General features: G+C 41.2%; 1 protein-coding gene across 1 annotated transcript; it reads right to left on the bottom strand.

Moving 5' to 3' along the window:
* Positions 1–11,268: 11,268 nt before the first annotated feature.
* On the bottom strand, positions 11,269–23,282 carry MLANA (melan-A). Its single transcript, XM_006190323.3, has 5 exons — positions 23,228–23,282; positions 21,691–21,792; positions 17,485–17,581; positions 12,862–12,975; positions 11,269–11,546 (listed from the first exon to the last, which is right to left on the bottom strand). Exons 2-5 carry the CDS (start codon positions 21,765–21,767, stop codon positions 11,478–11,480), a joined length of 357 nt encoding a protein of 118 aa, XP_006190385.1. The 5' UTR covers positions 21,768–21,792; positions 23,228–23,282; the 3' UTR covers positions 11,269–11,477.
* Between the last annotated feature and the right edge of the window lie 288 nt (positions 23,283–23,570).

Below are 23,570 nucleotides of genomic sequence, written 5' to 3' on the forward strand. Positions count from 1 at the left end.
CAGATTTCCACCCTGAGCTCGTTTCAGGGTGTGCAGAAGGTCAGCAACTTCAGTGGCTTGAGACTTAATCCTTGTAGAGGCAGATGGAACATGCCCTCATGATCATAAATTCAACCATGGCTTGGAAGGCATTTCATGACCATTTCCTCCCATGATGTTCTGGTCAGGTAATGATTTGTTGATAGGCCACTCAATGTGCTATTACTGGACTAGGCCTTATTAACAGTAGCAAAAAGTCTCTGGACCACCTATCTTACTAGCCTGTTGTGGTCCAGTAAAATATCCCCTCTTGTTGCTGCTTCCCATATTTAGAGTTACTCTATTATAATCACAGACCTCCTATAGAACTATGTATATGGTTAACTGTTTCAAGTTGCTACTTGTTGCTCTGATTGAGCTTGAGTAACTTTAGAGGAAAATTCATATTTATGTCCAGGATTAGATCAGGTATTAATTGGCCAGGTGAAGGAATCCCACCTAGTAACATCACTAGGATCCTAAACAGAGAGAGCTATAATTTCTTTCTTCTAGAATAAATTTCATAAGGGCCTACCAATTAGACCCTTTGAGTGGAGAAATCCACCAAGGTAACCCAGAAGTACTGGATATGGGTAGTTGACCATAAACCTAACAATTGGATTAACTTTAACTGAGTGCACGATTGTGAAATACATTTAGATTACTGAGCTTTAGAAACAAACTTAGAGTGTTCTTTTGATAATTCAATTAAACTTTGTAACAATCCCCAGGGGCAGGCCAGCTTTTTCTTTGGCTGTGCCCTGCCCCCTTATAACCTAGGGGCAAGGAATGGTCTGGGAAGTGAGTATTAATAAATATAAATCTCAATTAACAAAACTAGAATTTAATGTACACTGAAACATAATATTTTCCTGTCTATATAATTACCCTCATTTTTCTCAAATATAGCCAAATAAAGACTAATTGATCATATAGGGTCTTTTAAACTGGTTGTGTTGAAGTTCCTCAAGGAGTCTTAGACTGAATTCCTGAAAGGCCTCTCAAGGCCAGGAAAGCCATTTCAAGGAGCTGTAGAAAGTGACTTTTTCTAATTTACCTAATAAGTGGTTGAGAACCTAAGAGTGAAAAAAGATAAATGTTTCAGTTCTGTTTACAAAGATAGAGTTTACCAAATTGCTGTAAGTCAAAATTAGTTTGAGAAGGATTCTTTACATCTGGTAAACATAGACTAGTAATAAACAAAGCTAGTAATATTTTAGACAAAACCAAAAACTATAGTTATGTTAACCACTATACTTAGTCCTGTGTAACTAATCCTTTTTGTTAAGTTTTATGAAATCAGAGTTTCCATTAGACTTTTAAAATTTCTTACCCAGTTCAGCAGTATTGATGCAGGAAAATGGATGTGGGCATGAGGAGGGCCATGTCCCAGGTCTCAGGTCATCCCCTGGGATGTGCCCCACCAGGTGTGGGTCCTTGGCTTCATGCAGGAAAGAATTCAAGTGTGAGTCACAGTTGAGTAAAAGTGGATTTACTTAGAGAGATACATACTGCATAGAGTGTAAGGCAAAAGAAAGGCAAGGAAAGAGGTGTGGGAATTGGGTGCTCATATTAAAATAGAAGTAGGTACACAGTCCATGGGCAGAGAAGGGAGCGAAAAGGGCCTCTAGGCATGCTGTTGCCAGTTTTTATGGGCTCAGTAGCTTCACATGCCTACAAGTGGGACCATTCCAACTACTGTGGGGAAGGGGCTGGGATTCCCAGAAATTGGGCTACTGCCCATTCTTTGGCCTTTTGTGGTTAGCCTTGGAACTGTCATGGTGCCTGCGGGCATGTTATTTATCACGCACTTACAATGAGCATATAGTGAAGCTCAAGGTCTACTAGAAGTCAAACCTCTTAATCCTCAAGGCCAACTAGGAGCTGAATCTTCTCATTTTGGTGAATCTTCCACCATTTTGGTATTAAATTGCTGTCATTTCTTGAGTGGCTATGCCCTGCCCCCTTCCCTCCTGTCTCAGTATGATTTAAAAGTTATCAGAAACCTATATTTGTCAAAAAGTCCTTTTCTATAGAACTTCTTGAAGAGAAAGCATTTCTCAAAGGCATCAGAGTAAAAGCATAACTGTTTATAAATGACAAAAGACTTAAGAAGCATGGTTGAACACCTGGTTACACTGTAATTGATGAAGAAACCTGGTTATAATGAACAGAATTGTGACTGGTAACATTTTAGACCTACCAGATTTTGGGGAATTCCATATAGAATATCTATATTAACAACATTTTTCCATGCAGTATGCCTAAGAAGACTTATTACTTATTTGATAATACTTCCCATGTAATTTAACATATCAAATGAACCTAATTAGCTTAATATTTCTCTTCAGGGGCCCTCTGAAGCATCCCAAAATTAGGATGGGTCAAAAGAAGTTTACTGAAGTTTATTATTTGGGGAATTTACCAAAAAGTCTTAAAATACTTGGTCAGATAAGATTATAGGTCATTGTGAAACACTACTTATTCATTAAACCAAAATAACAGTAACAGATCACCTAAGAAGTAGAGAAACTTTACAATCTGTTACCAAAAGCAAGTTAACATTTTAAGAAAGCTTTGTCCTCTTAGTTAAATTTCAGTTTCAATTATTTCAATCAAACATTCCTAAAACAGAATTATTTTTAAAGAGTTCACCCAAAAGCTTTTGTCTCATTTGTGTTCAGTTTACTTGTAAGAATTTTATCACACCAACTCATTTTTTTGACAAGTCTTTAACAAATATAACAAGATCCCATTTGACTTCTATTAAACCTAGGTATAACGGAAGTATTATGTTCAACGTTGATGACTCTAAAGACATGCCTATATTAATCAGATCAGCAAAATTTAATACCAGATATTAATTTTATACTGAATATTTCCCAGTTCATGTGAACCTGAAATTTATTCTGGCCAGTTTTCCTCTTGATAATTTATATAAGCACTTAATTTCCCTTAATTAAATAGAGCTCCTTTATTAATTAATTTTGGCAATACCATACATCTATGACACATACAAACACACAAAACAAAGAGATCTCATAGTTCCCATTTCAAAATTTTAACTATAAATCTGGGACAATAATGTAAAACTCATCAGTTCCAAAAAAGATTGGATTCAAATTGGGTGTCTGGCAGATGGAACAAATCAAAGTCATCTAGATTGCTAAATCCTTTTTACTAACATTTATGGAAAAGAGACTAAATTTCTATTTGTCCGTAACAGGTCATGTTCCAAATTACTTACCCCCCTTTCTCAAAATTTCCATTTTAAAAAGATGGCCAGAGAAGGGTTCCAGAAGACCCGGTAGAATACATGATTCTCAAAGGCAAGTTCCTCCTAGAATAACTTTGTTCCCTTAGGGTCAGGAAAAGGTTTTTTCCTGATACTTAAAAGTTTCTTAAGAAAAGTAGGGGATGTTTTGGGAGTGGTAAAAGGATTCATGTGTTTTGGATTATTTCTGGAGCCACACCTCTGGTCCTGGCACAGAATGAGCAATGGCTGTGGCCATATATCTGCCTTGCTGTTTGTCTCTTTCCTCATCTCCTTCCTCCAATTCAGCCCTCGATATTTCCTCCCAGTTGTTGTCTACAGCAGGGTAACCTAGTAAACTCCTATCCTCATCCCTTGCCTTTTGTAAATTCTTTTACCACCTGTGACACTGGCCTGTCCTTGTCTCCCAAACATTTGGCAGCTCATACATGGCTAAGACTCCAAGGGAGCCCTGTGAGCAGAAGGTCTCTTTCTCTCTCTCTCTCTCTCCTCCCTACGGGGGTCTCCCCCTGGCTGGATTGGATGCTCCATTCTGCAGGCCAGAATCTTTAGAGCAGGCTTCCCTCTTCTGCTTTCCTTTCCACTCATACTTTTCTGCTCTTCCCTAGCATTTGGGAATTCCCCGAAGTCTTGCCAAGGATTGAAGAACCCTGGCTAGGCTACTCTCAGAGGGCTCTGAAACTTGGTCTGACAGACTGAAATGACCCCCGGCCCTCAGGGGTGGACATACATGGGAAAGGCGTCTTCTCTTTTCCAAATACCCTTCTCTCTATCTCCCCTTCCTCTATCTCTCTCTTCCTCTGACTCTGGCCCTCAAGGCACTCCTTGGTTCTCGGGCCCAACCATGTGGTGCACCTCTGTGCCTTCTCTCCACTTTTTGCAGATCACGCCTCCAGATTGGCCAAGCCTCCTGCCTTCAATCTCTCACTCCAGGTAGAAGTCACTAGTGGGTGAGCCCCACCTTTTTTCCCTTTACTTTTTTGACCCCTTGTGCCAGCTTTTCACCTGGTTTTGGCCCTGTGCCGGTTGGCTTCTCTTTCTTGGGGGACGCCCAAAATAAGAAGATCTGCAAGTTAGGTTCTCCCTTTCTGGGGGATGCCCTGGAATAGAGTCTGCGCTGGTTTCCTTCTCTTTGATGCCTCCCTAAATACCATGGGGAACACTTCCTCTATTCCCTGAGACTCACCTTTAGGTTGCATTTTAAAATACTGGAATAAGTTTGATCCCCAAACATTAAAGAAAAAAAAGCTTATCTTTTTCTGTAATGTTGCCTGGCCCCAATACCAATTTCCAAATCAGGAGACTCAGCCTCTTCATGAGACTCTGAACTATAATACAGTCTTCCAGCTTGATTCTTTCTGTCGCAAATTGGGCAAATGATCTAAGGTCCCCTTTATGGTTCTCTCCCAAAATTCAGATATTTGTAAAAATTCCTGCATGTGTCTCTCCTGGTTCTCTTTCCTGTTTTATTGGACACTGCCTTTAAGGTTTTCAACAAACAAGAGGTGCCTGTGTGAGCCTACTTCAGGTTCTTATAATTTAACTTGGAGACAAAATCTGAAGGTAAAAAAATTCTTTAGTTAAAAAATAATATACAAAGAAGTGGCAGAGAATCAAAAGTATAAGTGTTCTTATCTATGTGATCTTTAATATCATTTTAATGTAATTATCAACATAAATTCAAAGCACAATTATCAATATGAAATCAAATTCAGAGAGTTGTGTAAATTCATTCCACACATTATTAAGAACCATATAGTACAAAGATGTACGAACAACATAGATGAGTAAGATTCCATCCCTGTCCTCAACACAAAAAAACAGTAAAAAGAATATAACATTAAAAGTAAATGTCAGAGGAATAAATAACTTAAGAGTTTAGTAGGGAGATGCCAGAGAAGGCTTCATACAAGAAGTGTTATTTGTGCTGGGACAAAGTATTTTTAGAACGGAGTCTGCAGACTCAGTCTTAGAAAAGCACAAGGAAGTTAACAATACTATAGATTTGAAAGCTGCAAAGAGAGTAGATCTTAAAAGCTCTTATCACAAGAAAAAATATATAACTATGGTGATGGATGTTTAGTTATCGTGCTTTTATGACAATTATTTTAAAGAGAAAGGCACAAAGAACATATAGGGAACAGAGCAGTTGAGTTTGAATGGAATATTATGGGTTAAGAGCACTAATCAGGAATATTAAACAACAGATTGCATTGGGTGTTGGAGGACTGGAAAATATGCTGAAAGTAGCTGGGGAACTACTGTAGTTATAGAAGCAGAAGTAACATTCACAGGTAAGGTGAAGATAATTAAATTTTCAGGATTGCTGTGAGAATTAGGTAATTTATGTAGAATGCTTGGTTCAATGCCTGCCACATAGTAAATGTTAATAAATAGTAGCTGCTATCGTTCACCTGACTAGCGACTGGGAGAGCAACTAATTACTAGGTGAGTGTGAAGCCCTGTTACCTGGTAGCAACAGAGAGGTGAGGAAGGAAAAAAATACTATTTAGATTGAGAAGGCTAGAGAAGGATTTTTTTTTAAGAGAAAGCTTTTTGACTGTATAGAATTTAGAAACATTTAAGCAGCAAAGAATATTATGAACAAAGTGTTATTATCTCCTCTAAATTAACCTATGGACTTAGTGCTAAACTAATGAAAGTACTGATGGGTTTAATTGGGGGTGGTATTTTGTTTGGTTTTGTTTGGGGTTTTGTTTTTGGTACATTTCTTGTTTTATATCATTTTTAAACCAAAATTTATTGAGACAAATATTAAGATTTTTCCCAAGATTTCTTCTCTAACAGTTTATAGTATATATAAATGGTCTTTATTGATTTAAATATCTCTCCCTGATCTCCCTGAATAAAAATTCAGTAATGGCTTAGGTAATAGTGAACCATTGAGTTCAATCTAAATACAATACTTATACAGATCTAATTTTAGAGAGTCTAATGAAATGATCTAATATACATACAAATTTCAATAAAACCATCTAGATTTGCAAAACACTATCTTAGGAATTATAATTCTATTGAACTTCTATTTGAGCAACTGTAGCATCAATTAGGTAAAAGCATTTAAACTGAAAAGAGATTGTATTTCTCCCTTTAAAAATAATTTAAATCAGTCAAATCTCCTGCTGTGGATGTTTAGGAGTTGGCTACCATAAACCTGCAGGTGACCCTCACCCCTGAGCCCTCACAGCTTAACCCTCCCCTCTTCCTTGGGTACCTGATGATTCAGGGAGTCCCCTGAGACTCTCCCAACCTCTGCCCAGGGCTGCATGTAGAACAGTGGGGGCCACTTGGGAAAAGCTGGAATTTAAACTACTGAGCCAATTTTTGTTTTGATGATTTTCTTAGCTCAGTGAACTTTGTTTTAGCCAAGCTGCCAACCAACTTTCTTGAGCTTTTCTTCTCACGGTAGACAATCCAGCTTTGATAAAAGGGAGTGCTTCTTTCCAAATCTTTCTCGAGGCCGTCCTTCTGTAAGAGTCATGCTTCTGATGTACATGACTAATGTTTTGTGCACTTTGGGACATTTGTTTTCAATTTCTACACGGTAAATTTCTTCCTCAGTTGATGTTTCAGCAAATTTTCGTCACATGTTTTTGAAATAGTTCAGACAGTATTTGAAGTTTTAGCTCAAGTTTTGTAATAATACTTTCAGACTGTGAATTAAGACTGCAAAGACTTTGTTCAGTTTGGACAGCGTTCATCTGAACTGTAAATTGTTGACTTAATTTTCTTCACTTTTTAAATAATCCTTGGTTTTTCTCCTTCAAGCCTTTTAAAGGAAACATTTGTCAACATTAGTATATCTCTTCAAATTGACTTCTGATTGACAGTCTAGGAAATTGTCAATTTCTGATTTTCTCTTTAATTTCAAATCACCATCAACCAGGTAATCTTCTTTAGAGAAATCAGACAAACTTACTGACTTTAGTGCAGTTTCAGAGATTTTAATGGGCTCTCTTTATCATTTAAAGCCTCTTTCATTTGTGCTTTCAATCATTTTTTTTTCTGTTCCTTTATTTCCCACTTCTATCCCATTTTGTAGTTTCTTAGGATAGCCGTTTTAGGCTTTCTTTAAAATAAATGTTTTCAAACCATGATTTCCCTCTGAAGTTGTTCTGTGTCCTTCTAAGATGCTTTTAAGATGTTTTGGGTCTGTCATTTGAGATTTAGAAATTGATGTATCTTTGAGTGACTGTGTCTGTCCTTAAGTCAAGTCATGGAATGAGAGTTTAGGGGGCTCATTGCTGTTCTTTTTGGAGAAGATCTACAATATTCTCAAGTGATGGGTGAACCTGTTCAGATATTTATAAGCGCTGCTAAACTCAGTGTTTGTAACTTCAGAGGACTGGTCTCCACTGGAAGTGATGTGAGGACTTCATTGGTTTGTATAATCAGTCTAATCCTTTCACTGATTAACTCAAGCAAAAACCTCTTTTGGCCAGCTCCTTTTCCCTCTTTAGCATCAGAATCTCTTAGGGTAATCCATGGAGACTTGGGCCTTGTCTCAAGCTTCAGACAGCACTGTCTGAGAGCTGATGCAGAGTGGGAGGAGGAGGGAAGACCAGAGCTGTCTAACTTCTGCCCACTGCACAAATAGAAAGTGATACTATCTGTCCAGTGCATTTGGGCAGGTAGAAAACACTGATTGCAGCCAGGGGGGATCAGTCATGAGCTCTGACCACTCTGGTCCTGACCCAGTGCTTCAGGAAGCCTACGAGCTCAAAGTAGTTCCATTCCGTTACCTGTTTTCTGCCCACAAGCACATCAGGCATAACGGTGGGGCACACTGCAGTAGAGAACTCATGCCCATAGCCCTGAGTGAGGCTCATTCTCTTGAGTTCAAGTTTCTGTTACCAGGGAGGGAAGGCTGATCTGCCTGTGAAGGTCACAGGGATCCTCCCTCCCCTGGTTCAGCTTGGTCAGTTTAAGTGGGCAGGATCAGAGCACTGAAGGTACCTCAACAGAGGTATTAACTAACAGCCTTGGATTTCAGTATCAGATTTGGCAGTATGTTAACAGTTCACGGATTTCCTGTAGGGCCAGTTTGTCCCCATTCAATCCAAACATTCTTAGATGGAGAGACTCTCCTCCAATGGTGACTCAGTGACCCAGCCTCTTCCCATCATATGAATCTGCCATCTTCAGCTTGCGGCTCCCAAGTTTGTCCTGCAGTTGGTCTCCAATCAAGTCATTTTCAGAAGTGTGGCTGCCTCTGTGAAGGCACTAGGTCTAACTGGGGCACCTTCTATTACTTTAAACAAAATCTCACTCTCCTAGTTTCTCTCTGGCAAACTCGGCCCAAGCCTTCTTGTCTATTGCCTGGGACATTGCCTTCAGGGACTCATGTGAGGAGAGCCTCTGTTTATGGGGAAAGGAGAGAACTCTCAGCGGATGCTGGTCTGGGGGATCCTGGAGGGGTCTGGGGGATCCTGGAGGGGTCCAGCGCTCAAACCAAACGTTCTTCTTTTTTTAATATTTGCAAAATTGTGAGGCAGGGTGGGGGTAATGGCAGTGGCCAGTGAGTGGTGAAGGGATCTGTGTGGAAGGAAGAGAACATCTCTGGGAAGGTGAGGGCAGGAGTGGCTTTCACCCAGAGTGGAGTGAGCAGCCAGAGAAGTTTGAGGAGGGCATGTGCACAGGGGGGTGGTGATCACTCAGCCAGTGTTGTGGGAGCCTAGTTGTGATAAGGATGACGTTTGAGCAGGGGATATCATAGGATTTCTGTGTTGAGGGGAGGCAGCCATGGTTAGAAGCTTAGGAACAGGGTATTGAAACCTGAGCAGGGTGAGGAGTGTTCCAGTTAGGGAGCTGGTAGTGGTCCATAGCAAGACATTAGGGTCTGAGCAAGGACTAGAGGGCATCTGATGAGGGGAGAGGGACGACATGACCGCTAGATGGTATATGGTTATATACAAAGGTGATTCATGCAGTAAGTTAGTATTTTGAAATTAATAGAAGTCATTTTCTCACTGTTGAGAGAAATGGATTTAAAAACACGAAGAGAGAAAAGTTAGAATGAACCCTTTGCAGTTGATTTGGAATTGGAGTTATCACTGGAATTGGAGTTATCAGTGTGAGCTCATAATCTTCTATATATATATAGAAATAAGTAATGATGTAAATTGGCTCACTTTTTAATTGGATTGTCTTTTTGTTGTTGAGTTGTAAGAGATCTTTATGTGTACCAAACACAAGTCTCTTATCAGTTATATCATTTGCAAAATTTTCTCCAAATGCTGTGTGTTGTCTTCTCTTCGATTGTGTCCTTCGTTTGAAACACAGTGCTTTTAATTTTGAAGAATTCTGATTTATCAACATCACTTGTGGCTTTGTGTAATATTTAAGAAACCATTATTTAATCTAACATTGCAAAGACTTGGTTTTTTCTTTTGTTTTCTACTAAGAGTTTCAGAGTCTAAACTCCTATGCTTAGCTCTATGGCGTTTTTTTAGCGAATTTTGTAATGCTTTGAGATAGGAATCCAACTTTATTCTTTTGTTAAAACTTTTTTTGACACTCCCACTACTACTGTATTAATTACAGGAGGATTGGTTATAGCAGAGGAAGAAGTGGCAGGGAGGCTCAGACCTGACTCCTACCTACCATCGATGACACACAATAGTAAATGAATAGCTGTGGCTGGCATGGGGGACGCAGGTTCTTCAGTAGAAGTAGAAACAAGGTCTTGGGATGAGGACAGGAGCTGGCCAAAAGCCTAATGAAGTTTTCTTTGTTCTGAATTTATTCATTTGTTTTAGTCATTTGTTTGAAAAGAGGAGGGAGAGGGCTTATTTTAAGTGATAAGACTGGACAGAATCAGGAAGGGTAGGGAAGTCTGTTAGTGTTTTGTTGAATGACATTTTTTTTTCAATGGCTGTAATAATCTCTCTCTTCTGTGTAGTCTTCTCTTCCGTAGAAAATGGTGCCGTTGTGGTACACTGGTGTTTCCAGTGACACAAGATGATTTTAGGTGGTTTACTGACTCAGCATTAAATAACACTGAGTCATATAGTGGGAAAGTCATTTCTTTCTCTTGTAAGCCTTCTAATTACATCAGAAGCTTTTCTCTGATTCTTGCTTGTCTACCTCTTTAATAACAAGGGCAGGTTTCAAATTGACAGCCTTCTGTGACCAGTATCATCCTAGGTTTCAATAAAAGTAATTTACTTTCATTATCTTCATTTTTATGGTTATCCTCTACTTATGGAAAATTATACTGATTTTCCATTTAGGTTGATGATATAAATTTAAGTCAAAAGAACTGTTAAATAAGTTGACTAAATGAAAAATACGTAGATTTCACACACAAAGAAATGCAGTGTTGCCATACAAATAATGACAACATTCCAGAATCTCTGATTGTTTATCATTTCTTCTATATATTCTTTTGAGAGGGATTTGGGAGCCCGGAAGAATTAAATTATCTTTGGGACATTTAAGGCCAGACATCAGCCAAACTATAGTAGTTTTTACTTGTTTTAAGTCATTACACCACCTTCTTGTTTAATAGAAAATTCTTGTCATTAATTATGATAGCACTGAACCTTGAAGTGAAATGCAATTAGAACTGCATGATGTGTATTACTGAAGATACGGGATCTCTCCAGTATATTATTGTAGCATCATGGAATCTTAGAATACAAAGAGACATTACTGACACTTTCCTGAATCTGACTATAATTTGGTAGGTCATTCAGCTCTTGGTCTTGAACCTGTAAAGGTATCCTTTGTGAGCCCTCCATAGCACAGACTCACCTGCAACAATTCTGTTAGAGTTCATACTGGTCAAGAGGCTGCTTCTTCAAAAATCAGGATAGTGGTTTGTTATTAGCTGAATTTCAGCTTAAAAAGAAATTGGGTGGTCCCAGAACACACACTTGAATTCTGTCACTCAGAAAATAACACTGTAGATATATTACTACTGGCGCAGATAGTATCATGCGTTACAATGTTTATTGACAAAGCTTTTCCCATTTTAAAATTTCTCATCATTTCCTCAATCAGTGTTGCTAGTCACACAATGAGGAATTTAACACTTAGCTTATTAGAGATGAGGGACACTGTTTCTACAGAATTCTAAAGCAGAACCTAAGATGTCCATACGAAGATCAAGCAAAAGTGTGAGGGAAATCATTTCAGCACCTCTCAGGGGCCTTGCTGGCTCTCATGGAGAATAAGGTGGTGGTGACTGTTCTGTAGAGAGTTTCTCATAAGCAGGTGGAGCATTGGGCACCTGTGAGAATGAGAAAGGAGACCATGGGCTTAGCAACAGCACACAAGGTTCTGGAATAGGAATTAAGTCAAAATAGTTAGCATCTTGTTTATACTTTTGCTCTGGGCTGAAACTTGTTTAAGTGTTCACATCTAGTTTCCACCCAATGAGGTAATCATTAAATTTCACAAGTGTGGATGTTGAAACATTTTTGGGGGGAACAGCACTAGAGAAAAAAGGGCTAAGCGGCTTCCCCCAAATCTCAAAAATTTATTTGCACCTGGATTATCCTTGTGAGGAAAAGTCCCGAGCACTAACTAATGAATTCTTGAACCCTGTTACAGACACTGACACAGACTGTATCTTTACCTCAAGCATAAATCCTTATAGTTGTGTCTGAAGGCTGTTGCTGCTATCAGCAGAGCACAAGTGTGTCAGGCCTTCATTTAATGCTCACAACAACTCGAGGAGTATTTTCATTGCTCTTAGGTTACAGGTCAGGAAACTGAGGCACAAAGAGTTTAAGTCACTTGCCCAAGGTCACACGACTGATAAGTTATGAGCTAAGAATCAAATGTAGTAATTTGGCTCCAGAATCAGTGCTCTTAACCATTATGATGTACTGCATCTATACTGGCACTGTCCAACAAAAACAGAGTGCACCACATATGTGATTTTAAAACTTCAAGTAGCTACATTTAAAAAAGTTAAACAGGTAAAATTGATTTCACTAATATTTTTATTTAACCCCACATATCAAATATTATCATTTCAACATGGGCTCAATATAAAAATCACTAATGAGTTATTTATATTCTTTTCCTCATACTAAATTTTGAAATCTGGTATGTATTCCAGCACATCTTAATTCAGACTACTGTGTTTTAAGTGCTTAATAGCCACATGTGACTAGTGGCTCTTCTAGTGGACAGTGCAACTCTATACAATTAATGGTAAGTACCTTTTTTCTCTGTTGGATCAATCTATGTTCAGGACAAAGGCAATTATACTAAAAACGCAAGACAAAAATATAGTGTATCCAGAACCAAATCCTTCCCTTGGATCTTACATGTAGGGATTTCATTATTGACCCTGGAAAATGGGTATGAGAGGACACAATTTAAGAAAATCTCTGTGATTCCTTTTTTTTAATCTTACTATTTATTTTTTATTATGGTAAATTATACATAATATAAAACTTACCATTTTAACCATTTTTAAGTGGGTAGCATTAAGTACATTCATATTGCCCTTGTTTTTTAGTAGGAATAATTTTATCCATTTGAGTTAAAAGCAGCCATACATGAAAACACCAAGATGCAAGATCTCAACCTACCACGGGTTCACAATTGTTCTCTTGAGAAGGCAGTTTGCTGTCCTGGTGACCAAGTCCCTCACCTGGACATCTTCTTGTTAAGGTACTTTGAGTACCAGCATGAATGCTTTTGTCCTGAAATATGAATTCATGAAGGTTAGTGGGTAAGAAAAAATAATGGAGTCCATTAAAAAAAAAAAAGAAGGAAACCATTTTAAGACTGGGTTTTAATCTTGGTTCTGTCACGTAATCGCTGTATGTCCTCAGACTAGTCACTTTACTTTTCTGAATTCCAGTTTTTTGCATCTGTAATATGAAGGTGATGTCACTTACCTCTCAGAGTTCTTGAGAGAGTTAACTAAAGGTAAAGTGTCTTGTATGCTGCCTGACACCCATCAGTTAGTATTTTTGACGGGAAGGAAAAAAGAGTGAATCTAACAAATGGACTTCAGAGAATGGTTGCAAGTGGAGTAGATCAGGGCTAGTGAGGCAGGAGCTGGTATCACAGTGATGAAAAGCATTAGAACAACATGACAGCAGGGACACTCTATGCACCTTGAATTATTCAGGGGAGCTTAATTTAGTGCTTTTCTCCATCCCTAGAAAAAAATGACAATAGTTTGTGCAAGACAGAGACATATAACCAAAGTGGAGACTGCAGGAGTGGTCTGCCCTAGTAAGGTGGAGTATTTCATCACTGATATTACTTAAAATTCCTGGCACATTGTGATCATAAAAAAAAACTTTTAGTTGCTTTTACTGTTGTAAAGTTCTCCACAGCAGTGGTTCTCAGACTTAAGCATGCATCACCATCACCTGGAGGGCTTTTTAAACGCAGATTACTGGGCTCACATGTAGAATTTCTGACAGAGCAGTCTAGGATGAAGCCCCAGATTTGCATTTCTAACAAGTTCCCAGGTGATGCCGCTACTGCTGGTCCAGGGCCACATAGAGAACCACTTCTCCAGACAGTGTGCCTCCTCATTTCCTGTGCCTGGGGTGACAAAGACATTTAGAGGGAAGAGGAGGTCCACTGGGGCCAGGTGGGGGCCATAGAAAAGGAGAGAGTGTATATCCCATTTATAGAGACAACACTGCATAGCTGCCAGGTTTTGCCAGATCTTTTGATTTTTTTTTTTTTAAAAAAGAGACTAGAAATTAAGATTTTTATGTAAAATGTGACTTTTAAATGTTGGCACCAAATTCAGTTTTTTCAGATACAACCGCAAGTATATCTGAGCCAAATCCTCCAGTAGGGCATGAGCAGCAATCTGTGGTCCTGGCCGAGAGGGGCTGGGGCAGGGAGGTTGTGCAGGTGTTCAATAGCTCCGCAGCCTTGTCTGCAGACTGTGGCTGATCGCAGGGGTGACTAGGTTGGAAGAGAAGGACATCAAGTAGGTCTCCCAGGGAGGAGAGGTGTTTGGAACATCAATTGGACAAGGCCAAGCACTGATGGGGCTGATACCTGTATGGTCTACAGACTGTGAAGTAGTTTTCCTAAGCTCTAGTCTGAAATTTTTAGTGACCCTACCCCTTGGAAGGAGATACGCACAGGACTCCAATCTTGACATGAGGACCCAGGGAGGTTCTGCTCCCTTCCACAACTCCCAACAACATACCTCAGGTAAGATGTTTAATGCATTCTCTCCCTTTACCTCAAGTATTGATTTTATTCCTTTTCTTTTCTTTCTTTTTGTTTCTTTTTAATCTCTCACCTGCCATAGGGTAGGAGCATGATCTACTTCCCCAGTTCACTACCAATTTTCTGCATTTGCATTCAAACCTCAGTGTGCAAATTAAAATATAGGCTCCTGGGTCCCACCACTAGAGATGGTCCCAGAGGCTGCATTTTAACAAGAACCGTAGGTGATTCGAGTGCAGGGGCCCCTGACCATATATACACTGAGGAACATGACACTGTGAGACAGAAATGTAAACTGAGTTGTCAGCAGAGCCTTTAAATTCTTTTCCAAGAATCAAGGGTATTATGTCCTAAACTTACAAGTAAAAGAGTAAACTTGGTAAATATGAAAACCAACTTCCAGTCCCTTACAGATCGTTTTCCTGCAGAAACTCGTAACTGCAAAAAGCAGTCTTTTCTTTCCAAAGATATCGTTCAGGCTTGAGGAATTGTTAGCCAAGGGAGAAATTTTAGGAGACCTTAATTCCAACCAACTTTGCTACCATTCTGTGGTCAATGGAAGTGGGAAAATAAACACATTTCAAAGCTTAATAAAGGTGGAGTAATTTCAGGTACCTGAAGCTTTCATTTATCATCATTTATGTTCTTCTGCTCTAAAATGAAACTAGAACCACCAAAGAGAGACAGGGAGGTAAATTATATAGTTAAATGCAATACTTAATGCACTATTTTACATAATTTGACCTAAATTTCTTAGACTGCTGATCCCCAACCTGGCTTGTCAGGAGATATGAAAGTCTCAGAACAAGATTTTAATATTAATTTAAAAAATAAATGACAGCATCTTTAAACATTAGGGAACCAGGAAACTGAAACACAGTTCTATCTCATAAAAATTCCAGAAACTCTGCAAATCACTGATCTAGACCTAGAGGAATGGAGGATGGTAGGTTGAACTTGAACCTTGGGGGTAAAGTGTCTGAGCCTGTGACACTAAGGCTGTTATTCTTCAACTGAATATGTTTCAGGTGAGTGTGTTGAAGCATAAAGGAAAAAAACCATTGCCTTTTTGTCCAGTAGCATCAAGCTAGCAATAGTGGACAGTTAGGAAATGGGTACCAACATATCAGGTTTGTACAGCTTTTACAAAAATTAAATCATTATGTTTTTATATGCAAACATCAAATGAAAATGTTTTAAATATAGAAGAAAACATACATTACATAAAAACTGATACATGTTATGTTACATCGCATGTGTCTAGGTACAGAACAGAACAAACGAGGCTCGGAGAAGTTGAAATCTGAGGTCACCACACAAGTCAGTGGCAGTGAGACCAAATCCTGATACCATACAATGGGGGGACTGCTAAGTGCCAGGCACTGTGCTAGGCACTGGAGGCACAAAGATGAATAAGAAATGTTCTCTGTTCCAGTTCATAAATGGGGGGAAGAGAAGGGGTGGGAGAGGCAAAAAGTAAATAACCAATTACAAGGTAATGTCATAACCCTGTCCTAGAGGTACACGTGGAGTTCAGTGGCAGAGAGGAAAGAGTTTCATCTGTAACCTCCTAACCCAAGGCTTTGCTATCGTACTTGGTTTGGAGTCTTATTCAGACTCAGAAACTTCTCCTTCCCATAAACGTCACACTTTGGAGGGCTGCTGCTTTGTGGCTGTGTGCCCTCCAAACTCACCCTTTCTTTCATGGTTTGTGTCTGGGACACTATGGCAAGATGTGCATTAGGGAAAGGAAGTCATGGACTGTCCGGCTGCCCAAGCTTCCTGGCAAGGAGGAGAAGAACTCAAAGCTATGGCTCCTACCTTCTCCTTTTCCTCCTCAGACATCTAGTCTCCAAGCCCTTACCCACACCAACCCTTCTTTGCATCACAGAAACTTTTTTTCTGAATGAAGTGCTTGGTGAATGAGGAATGGGACTTTCCAAAATTTTTTGTAAAGATAAAAAATTTTCCATTATGTATCAGCCCCAGAAACTTTCAGATCTGTAATTATAAGAAAGAGGGAGGCAGGTGGGAATTGCATCTCTTCTTCCATCCCATTGCTCACTGTGGAGAATGCCTTTGGATGCTTAAGTGCTACCGGGCTTTGGAGCAAATTTTCTGAAACCTATCATCTTTATAGTGTGGATACTCAGTTGTTTCTCATTTGTTGAAGATCCTACTGCCCCAAGACTGGACTTTGTCATTCATTAACTTCCTACTCATATGGGTAAAGAAGCAAACATCCTATTAAAACTGCATTGGCCATTGACAGAGGATGGAGCCTGTTAAAAACCCAGTGGTCCTTTGTGCTGTTGAGTGGTAGATGGTTTCCTCACTGAAATGATGGCTGGATGGGTCCTGGGTATGCTAGGTTGTTGGTATAACAGATTTAGAAGAACTCGGATTCCCAGGTAACCTTGAAGGAAATGGACTGAAGAGAGAAGAAATGACTTAGAGCCGACTGCTAAGTGGCATAACAGGACCAGTAGGAATCTGCAGGAGGATTGGTAAGACCTGGAGTTCTTGTATGCTGCTGTTTGCTGTGCAAGAGGACCATGAACCCTTCCCCTGTGCCCCAGAAACCATCAGAGCTCAGCTACACACACACAGACAGGCACTCGAGTTTGCTGTCAGTGGAACCAAAGAGATAAGCCAAGTTCCTGGTTGGAGTTCATGCCTGGGAAGAGGCAAAGGAAGAGTTACAAGTAAAATGTAGAGAAAGACTCTGGTGGGTGGGGCGGGGGTGGTGTGGGGGGTATAGCTCAAGTGGTAAACCACATGCTTATCACGCACAAGGTACTGGGTTTAATCAACAGCACCTCCTCTAAAAATAAATAAGTAAATAAACCTAATTACCTCCCCCTACAAAAAAAGACTCCTCACCCAGGAATCAGAGCTAGAGGCAATCCTAAGAATATCACCGCATTGCCCAGAAAGTCAGACAAAGAAGGGGAAGGCAGGTCCTGGATCTTGACAGACTCAGCAGTGGGAACTTTACCAACCTTCAAGCTTCTGTATCCACTTCGTCTTCTACAGTACCAGCAGCTGATAAGCAGTAAAATTCCCAAGATCACGGTCAGGATGCCAATCCCTGCAGCCCTGGCCCAAGAGAGAGACAACTCCATCTTGTCACAGAAACCTTGTTCCAGATTGTGATGAATCATGCATCAATCTTCTCTCTTCACAGGGGCTTTGACAGCAGAGCAGTACACTCCCAAGGAGTGTCCCACCCCACACCCGACCAGGTACCCACCAGACCTCCAGCAACCTTCTCCAGGGTCAGGACCGTCTCGAGGAACCTCTTAGGTGTGTGCCCACAGCAGCAGAGCTAACTGGCATGGGCCCCAGCGCCCAAGTTCCAGGTGCAACTGATGCAGTAACAACTGACCCTTATGTGGACAACATATTTGAGACCGAATTGTCTTTCCATTAGGGCTAGTTTAAAACCTTTTCCCCAACTATCAGCTGACAAAAAGGAAATACAAATCAACATTGACTTAATGTCCTGCTGTAAGCTGGGTGCCTTGCTAACCATTCTACTTGCATTAGCTTATGTAATTCTCACAACAGCCCTGTAAGGTAGGCATCATTTACCATCCCCATCTTATACAGATGAGGAGATAAATGCAGAGGTTAAGTGCCTTGCTATTGGTCATACAGTGGTAGCACAAGACTGAGCTAGGATTTGCACTTGAGTCTGTCTCAGCTGTGTTTGTACTCTCTCCTTACCCAACCCCTCCCTCTATTCCTGCCCTGACTAATGCTCCTAGATGCCAGGATGATGGCAGCCTGTGGTGGTAGTTAGCAGTTTGCTTGCCTGTCTCTTCCAGAAAAAGGGCTCCCAGAGAAGTTTTTTGGGTTTTGGCTTATTTGTTTTTAATTTGTATTCTCTGTGCCTAGGAAGGGTCAAGCACACAGGTGTTTCAAGAAATATTTCTTGAAGATAGATGCATGGATGGATGGATGGATGGATGGATAAATGGATAGTTGGATGTATGGCCAAACAAATGAATAAAAATGAACAAATGAATTATGGGTGATAAATAACACCAGTCTCTGTGAAAAATAAATAAGCCATTTAATATCTTCTTTAAAATAACTATTTACAAATATGTGGATTTGTGGCATAATGTTAGCCCCAACATTATCTTTTCTTTTGCATTTGCAGTTGGAACTAAAGACCCACTTGAAATACTGTCTTCAGAGATTTATTCCTTTGGCTCATTCCTAACAGCTTAATTCTCTGTTACTTTAACGTCAGTAACCTCTTGTAGGTGGATCAGCAACTTTCCACACAGCAGATTTTGGGTGGGGGTGGAGAGAAGGTAATGAAGAAAAGGAAAGGCCTTGGAGACCAGCCACAGAGGGTTCAGAGCTGGCACATTGTGGCTGAAGGGATGGAAGTAGGACTTGTGGTATTTAGAAGTCTCTGAGAATATAACTATCTCACAAGGATGCTAGCAGCCAGCCCCACTGGTGAGACGTGTGTCCCATGTTTATGCTCAGCTAGGCAAGCTCCTGTCTGGCTTCCACTTGTTCCAGGAATCCAGTGCAGGGTCATCAAGGATCAAACTAATTAGGTCAGTGCTTGATGCTTCCTCTGGTCTCACCTGAGTGACCAGGAAGGGACACCTCAGAATGGAAGTGGTAGATCCTGGGGATGCTGAGACAAGAGGTCTGACCTCTCCAGCCTGCCTAGCTGCCAAGTCAGAGAGGCCAGCTGACATTTGGAGTCAGGTACTCAGTAGGTATGTACTAAGCACCTCTTGGCTGGGCAGACATGGACTACCTGGAAGAAACAGCACAGGGGATCAGCTCTGGGAGAAATGACTGAGCTGCTCCTAGAGCAAAGCTGCAGGTCATTGAGCAGGCTCTCCTCAGGAGGACACAGTCTGGGCATCTGAACCAGCATCTGGGGCCTTGTGTCCAGTGGCCCATGGAAGTATTAGCTACCACGAAGGCCCTGGAGACGGGTCCTGGGACTGCACTTCCCTGCATGACACTGTCAATTAGCTAACATTTGCCTGGTTTTCCACATCACAACATGATCAACGTGAGGAGTGCTGAGTCTCTTATCTGTGACTTGGCTAGAGAAAGGCTTTGCAGTACTGGGTGATTTATAAGAGGCTGAGCAGCTGCTGGTGAAGCAAGGTCTAATTGAGCCATCTCCTGGAGAGACCTTTGCACAGTACCACCCACTGGACCACCATCTCAAGGCTGCTGGGGCATCCAGCCTATCCTTTCATCTCTGAACAGAATAACAGCCCTGGATGAAAATGCTGACCCAATAATGCACCCAGTCAACCCACTTTATAGATCATGAGGCTGAGACCTACTGCAAGTCTCCAGTGTCACCACCACCTAAGCAGCTACTCTACCATTTGTTGAGCACCGATTTGTGCCAAGCACAGTAGCAAGCCCACTACTGAAGACTTTGATTCCATCCTCACAATAATCCTCTGAAGTAAGTAGTATGTTCATTTTCCATCTGACATCTCCAAGACTTTAGGCTGGTAAAAGTCCAAGGTTGCACAAGCAGAGAGCAGCAGAACCAGCATTCACAGCGACTGGCCCCAGATACCCAGCCAGTGCTCTTCTGCTGCATCACCCTTTCCTGAGATGAAGCCGTTACAGGAAGCATTCGTGGGCTCTCGTGACTGAAGGCAGCTGATTCATTCTCAGCATGCCTGCACTCTAATTTTACCCCCTCCCCTCCAGGTCTGTGGTCATCCCCTTGGACATCATGGCACAGACAGCGCTCTGTTCCAGCTCTTTTGCCCAGTCACGTTGCACTGTCACATGCTGAGTAACAACCGAGAACACTGGGATGTGCCAGACACAGCAGAAGAACCCCCCGCCCAGCCGGGCAGGGGTCCTCAGATATCATCCAAATACCTCCAGCAGCAGAATTGCCTGAGATGCATGTTATAGTGCAGATCCTGTTCCCCCGACCCTCAGACCTCCTGAGTCAGCCTCTTGGGCAGCAGTGTCTAGAAAGCTGCATTTTCACAAGCTCCACGGGTGGCTTATGCCCCCTCAAGTGAGAACCCCTCTTGACTGGGGTTTCGCAGAGATATAGAATCTGCTGAGTCACCATACAGAAGCTGATACAATATCCTACCTAATACCACATGCAATGGACCCCCAAGAGTGTATGTTTGCTCTTGGGACATTTTCTTCAGAAGATCTCCCTACCTCCACTCCCAGTTGACCATGCAGGGATTTTGGAGAATCACAGCAGGGTCTTCTGAGGAAATGCTCCCAGCCTGAATTCTTCCCTGGTGCCATTGATGGTTTCTACATCTTACTTGCCCCTGCTACTTCACTCTAGTAAATATTATTCGACAGTTCTTTCATGAGAGAGAGCAAGTTTGAGGGAAGTTTTGAGCAGACCACTTAAGAAATGCTCCAGATAAAAACTGGGTTACTTGTTTGTCCTGTTGGAATCTCCACTCGGGGTTGTGGGGAGCCCCTTCCCACCACCACCTGTTCCCACTCGAGTCGATGCAGAGTGTGTCCTGCAGCCTGTGTTCCCATCACAGCACTTAAACTTGCTGAAACTTCCCTCAAACTTAAGTCACCCACTAGATTGTAAGATTTTTTCAAAGACAAGAATAGTGTCTTGGGCTGGTATACAATGTTTAGCTCTTAGAAATGCTTGATCATATAAATACTTATTTTAAATTAACTCTTAATACCAAACACCTTTCCTTGAGATAAAGTATTGATGCAAAGGTTATGACCACCATCTTCACCATGCAGCCAGTCAGCAGGTGGAGTTGCACACACAAACCTGCCATTCCTCCTCACTCGCTCTTTGGCAATTTACCTTTGTTCTGTCTGCAAACCACATCCAGGATCCTGAATGGAGCAGACATGCGAGGCTTGAGGAAAGAGGCATTTTGCTTCCAGACAGATGTTGTTCAGCCTGGGCACCTACAGTGTAGATCTAATAGCTAAGAATGCAGACAAAAATGGCAAGATCCAATTTTTTACCATTCCTACATCGCCTTTTTTGGCTTCAGAGAAGCTTGAGGCCCCTTGTAGGACCACAAATTCTCCTTACCTCGTTGCCGGGGTTTTTGCTTTCTGGAGAAATAAACACTAGAGAGATTTACAGGCAGGACGTGCATGTGCTGATGGAAGCCAGCAGGCTGTGTCAGCAAACGGCAAACTGGAAACCCCACTAGGTCTAGTTTTGAACTTACTCTTCAGCTGTGATGTGGGAGTGGCCGTGCCCTTTCCTGGGGGACCCATTGATGAAGTAAGCCTCTTCTTTTGGCATCTTGTGGGATCAGGCCACAGGACACCTAATAGCAGGGGCACACAGGTGTCATTTAATGCATCCAGAAAGTCTTTACCATAAACCCCCATGAAGACATTCTCGTTAGGTGACCAATAATGACAGCCAAACCAGACAGCTGTTGTTTCTCTCTGTGAGAGGATTTGTACCTGCTTCTTTCAGTCACATCAAGTGGAAATTGCTCAGGATTCTAACTCTTTCTACCAACTGAAAATTAAGTTCCAAGAAGAAACCCACAAACAAAAGCAAAACACTTTCAAATTGAGTTATTATTTGGGGGTGGAAATGGGACGTTCAGTTTGACTCAGTACCATAAATTTGTAGAGAAAAAGCATTTTATTCACTCCTTACTTTCCCTGGCCCAAGACTGGTTAATAAGAAAAGTTATTTCTCTTCAAAGGTATTATTTTGTATCTATCCTTGGAGAAGTAGTGGCTATGATATAGTGTATGTGTGGCCTAACACAGCATCGTCCAAGCCCATTTTCCAACAAAGGAGACCACCCCAAACAGGTTCCTGGGTGTGTCCACGTCCACTCATCCATGATAAGCTGAGGAAGCTTGACCTGGTCTAACAATTGTCTTCCCTCCACTGAAATCAATTTCTGCCTCTCCCTGTTCAAGTCTCATGACTTGGGTTTTAAATACATACATACATATATATAATAATACAAAATTTTAATTTTAATTGTCCATCATACAAATACACAAAAAGCTCATGAACTTCAGTGGTCATGATCAAAGTATGCTTGTCAAAACCAATAATGGTTTCTCCTCTCTTCTCTCCTGGCTGTTGTGTATTTTTCTTCCCTCTTATTGTTCTCATGAATCCCAAAGGTCTGATCCCCTTAGAGTTATATTAATGAGCCTGTTGAAAACAGCTGGGAGAGAAGTGGGAGCGTGGAGGGGAGCGTTCACCCCATGAACCCTTTCCATGGGGCATTTCATGTGTCATCTGCCCTTCCCAGTTGTAAAGAAGAAATCACACTTGAACTCACTGATCCTCTCAGGTGAATCATGTAGGGGTGAACACTTGGTTTAAAATTACAGACACAAAATTCAATTCATTCTGGGTTAAATTTTGTAAATCTATACCTCCAGCTTCAAGCCTTGGCAAACAGCATAGGGACAGCAAATGCACCTCATCCCACCTGAACTAAGAAAAGTGGTTCTTCAAGGGACCTGACAACAGCTGCTCACAAGCTGACTGCAGCCTGAACAGCTGCTGCTTCTGATTCTCTGCTTTGCTTCCCAGCAGTCTGGAGGGAGGACCTAGGAGGAGACTTAGTGAACCTTCAGAAGTCAGAGAATTATAAATGTTGAGGAGAAATTCTGCTGACAGCCAAGCCTCAGGGAGGCAATGAGGAAGGACTGAGGAGTCCACCAGAATCCTCCAAACCCAATTCTCTTCTGAAGGAATGGACGAGAAAGCAATGCTCTTACCTGCTTGCGTAGGACTGACTCCGTCTGCTGGCTGGCCTGTATGTGAAGACTGCTTCTCTGGCTCTTAATCTCAAAAACTTTTTTTTCCTGGTCTTGAATCCCATGTTAGTCACAAGTTTGGATTTCTGATGGGGTCGTCTGTGATTGCTTAATTGGCGTGAAAGAAACCAGCTTCATTCCTCTCCTCAAAAAGTCACGGCTCATCGTGGCCTCTGTTTTTCCCAACCCCAGGGTTTCATCTTAGGGAAGCCATTTATTTCAAATGCTGGTCCTCCTCGGTGGGGTTCCCAGGGCAAGATACAAGATGCCCAGTTACAACTGAATTCGAGATAAACAATGAATA

The sequence above is a fragment of the Camelus ferus genome, chromosome 4 (assembly GCF_009834535.1).
Source record: "Camelus ferus isolate YT-003-E chromosome 4, BCGSAC_Cfer_1.0, whole genome shotgun sequence".
Lineage (NCBI taxonomy): Eukaryota > Metazoa > Chordata > Mammalia > Artiodactyla > Camelidae > Camelus > Camelus ferus.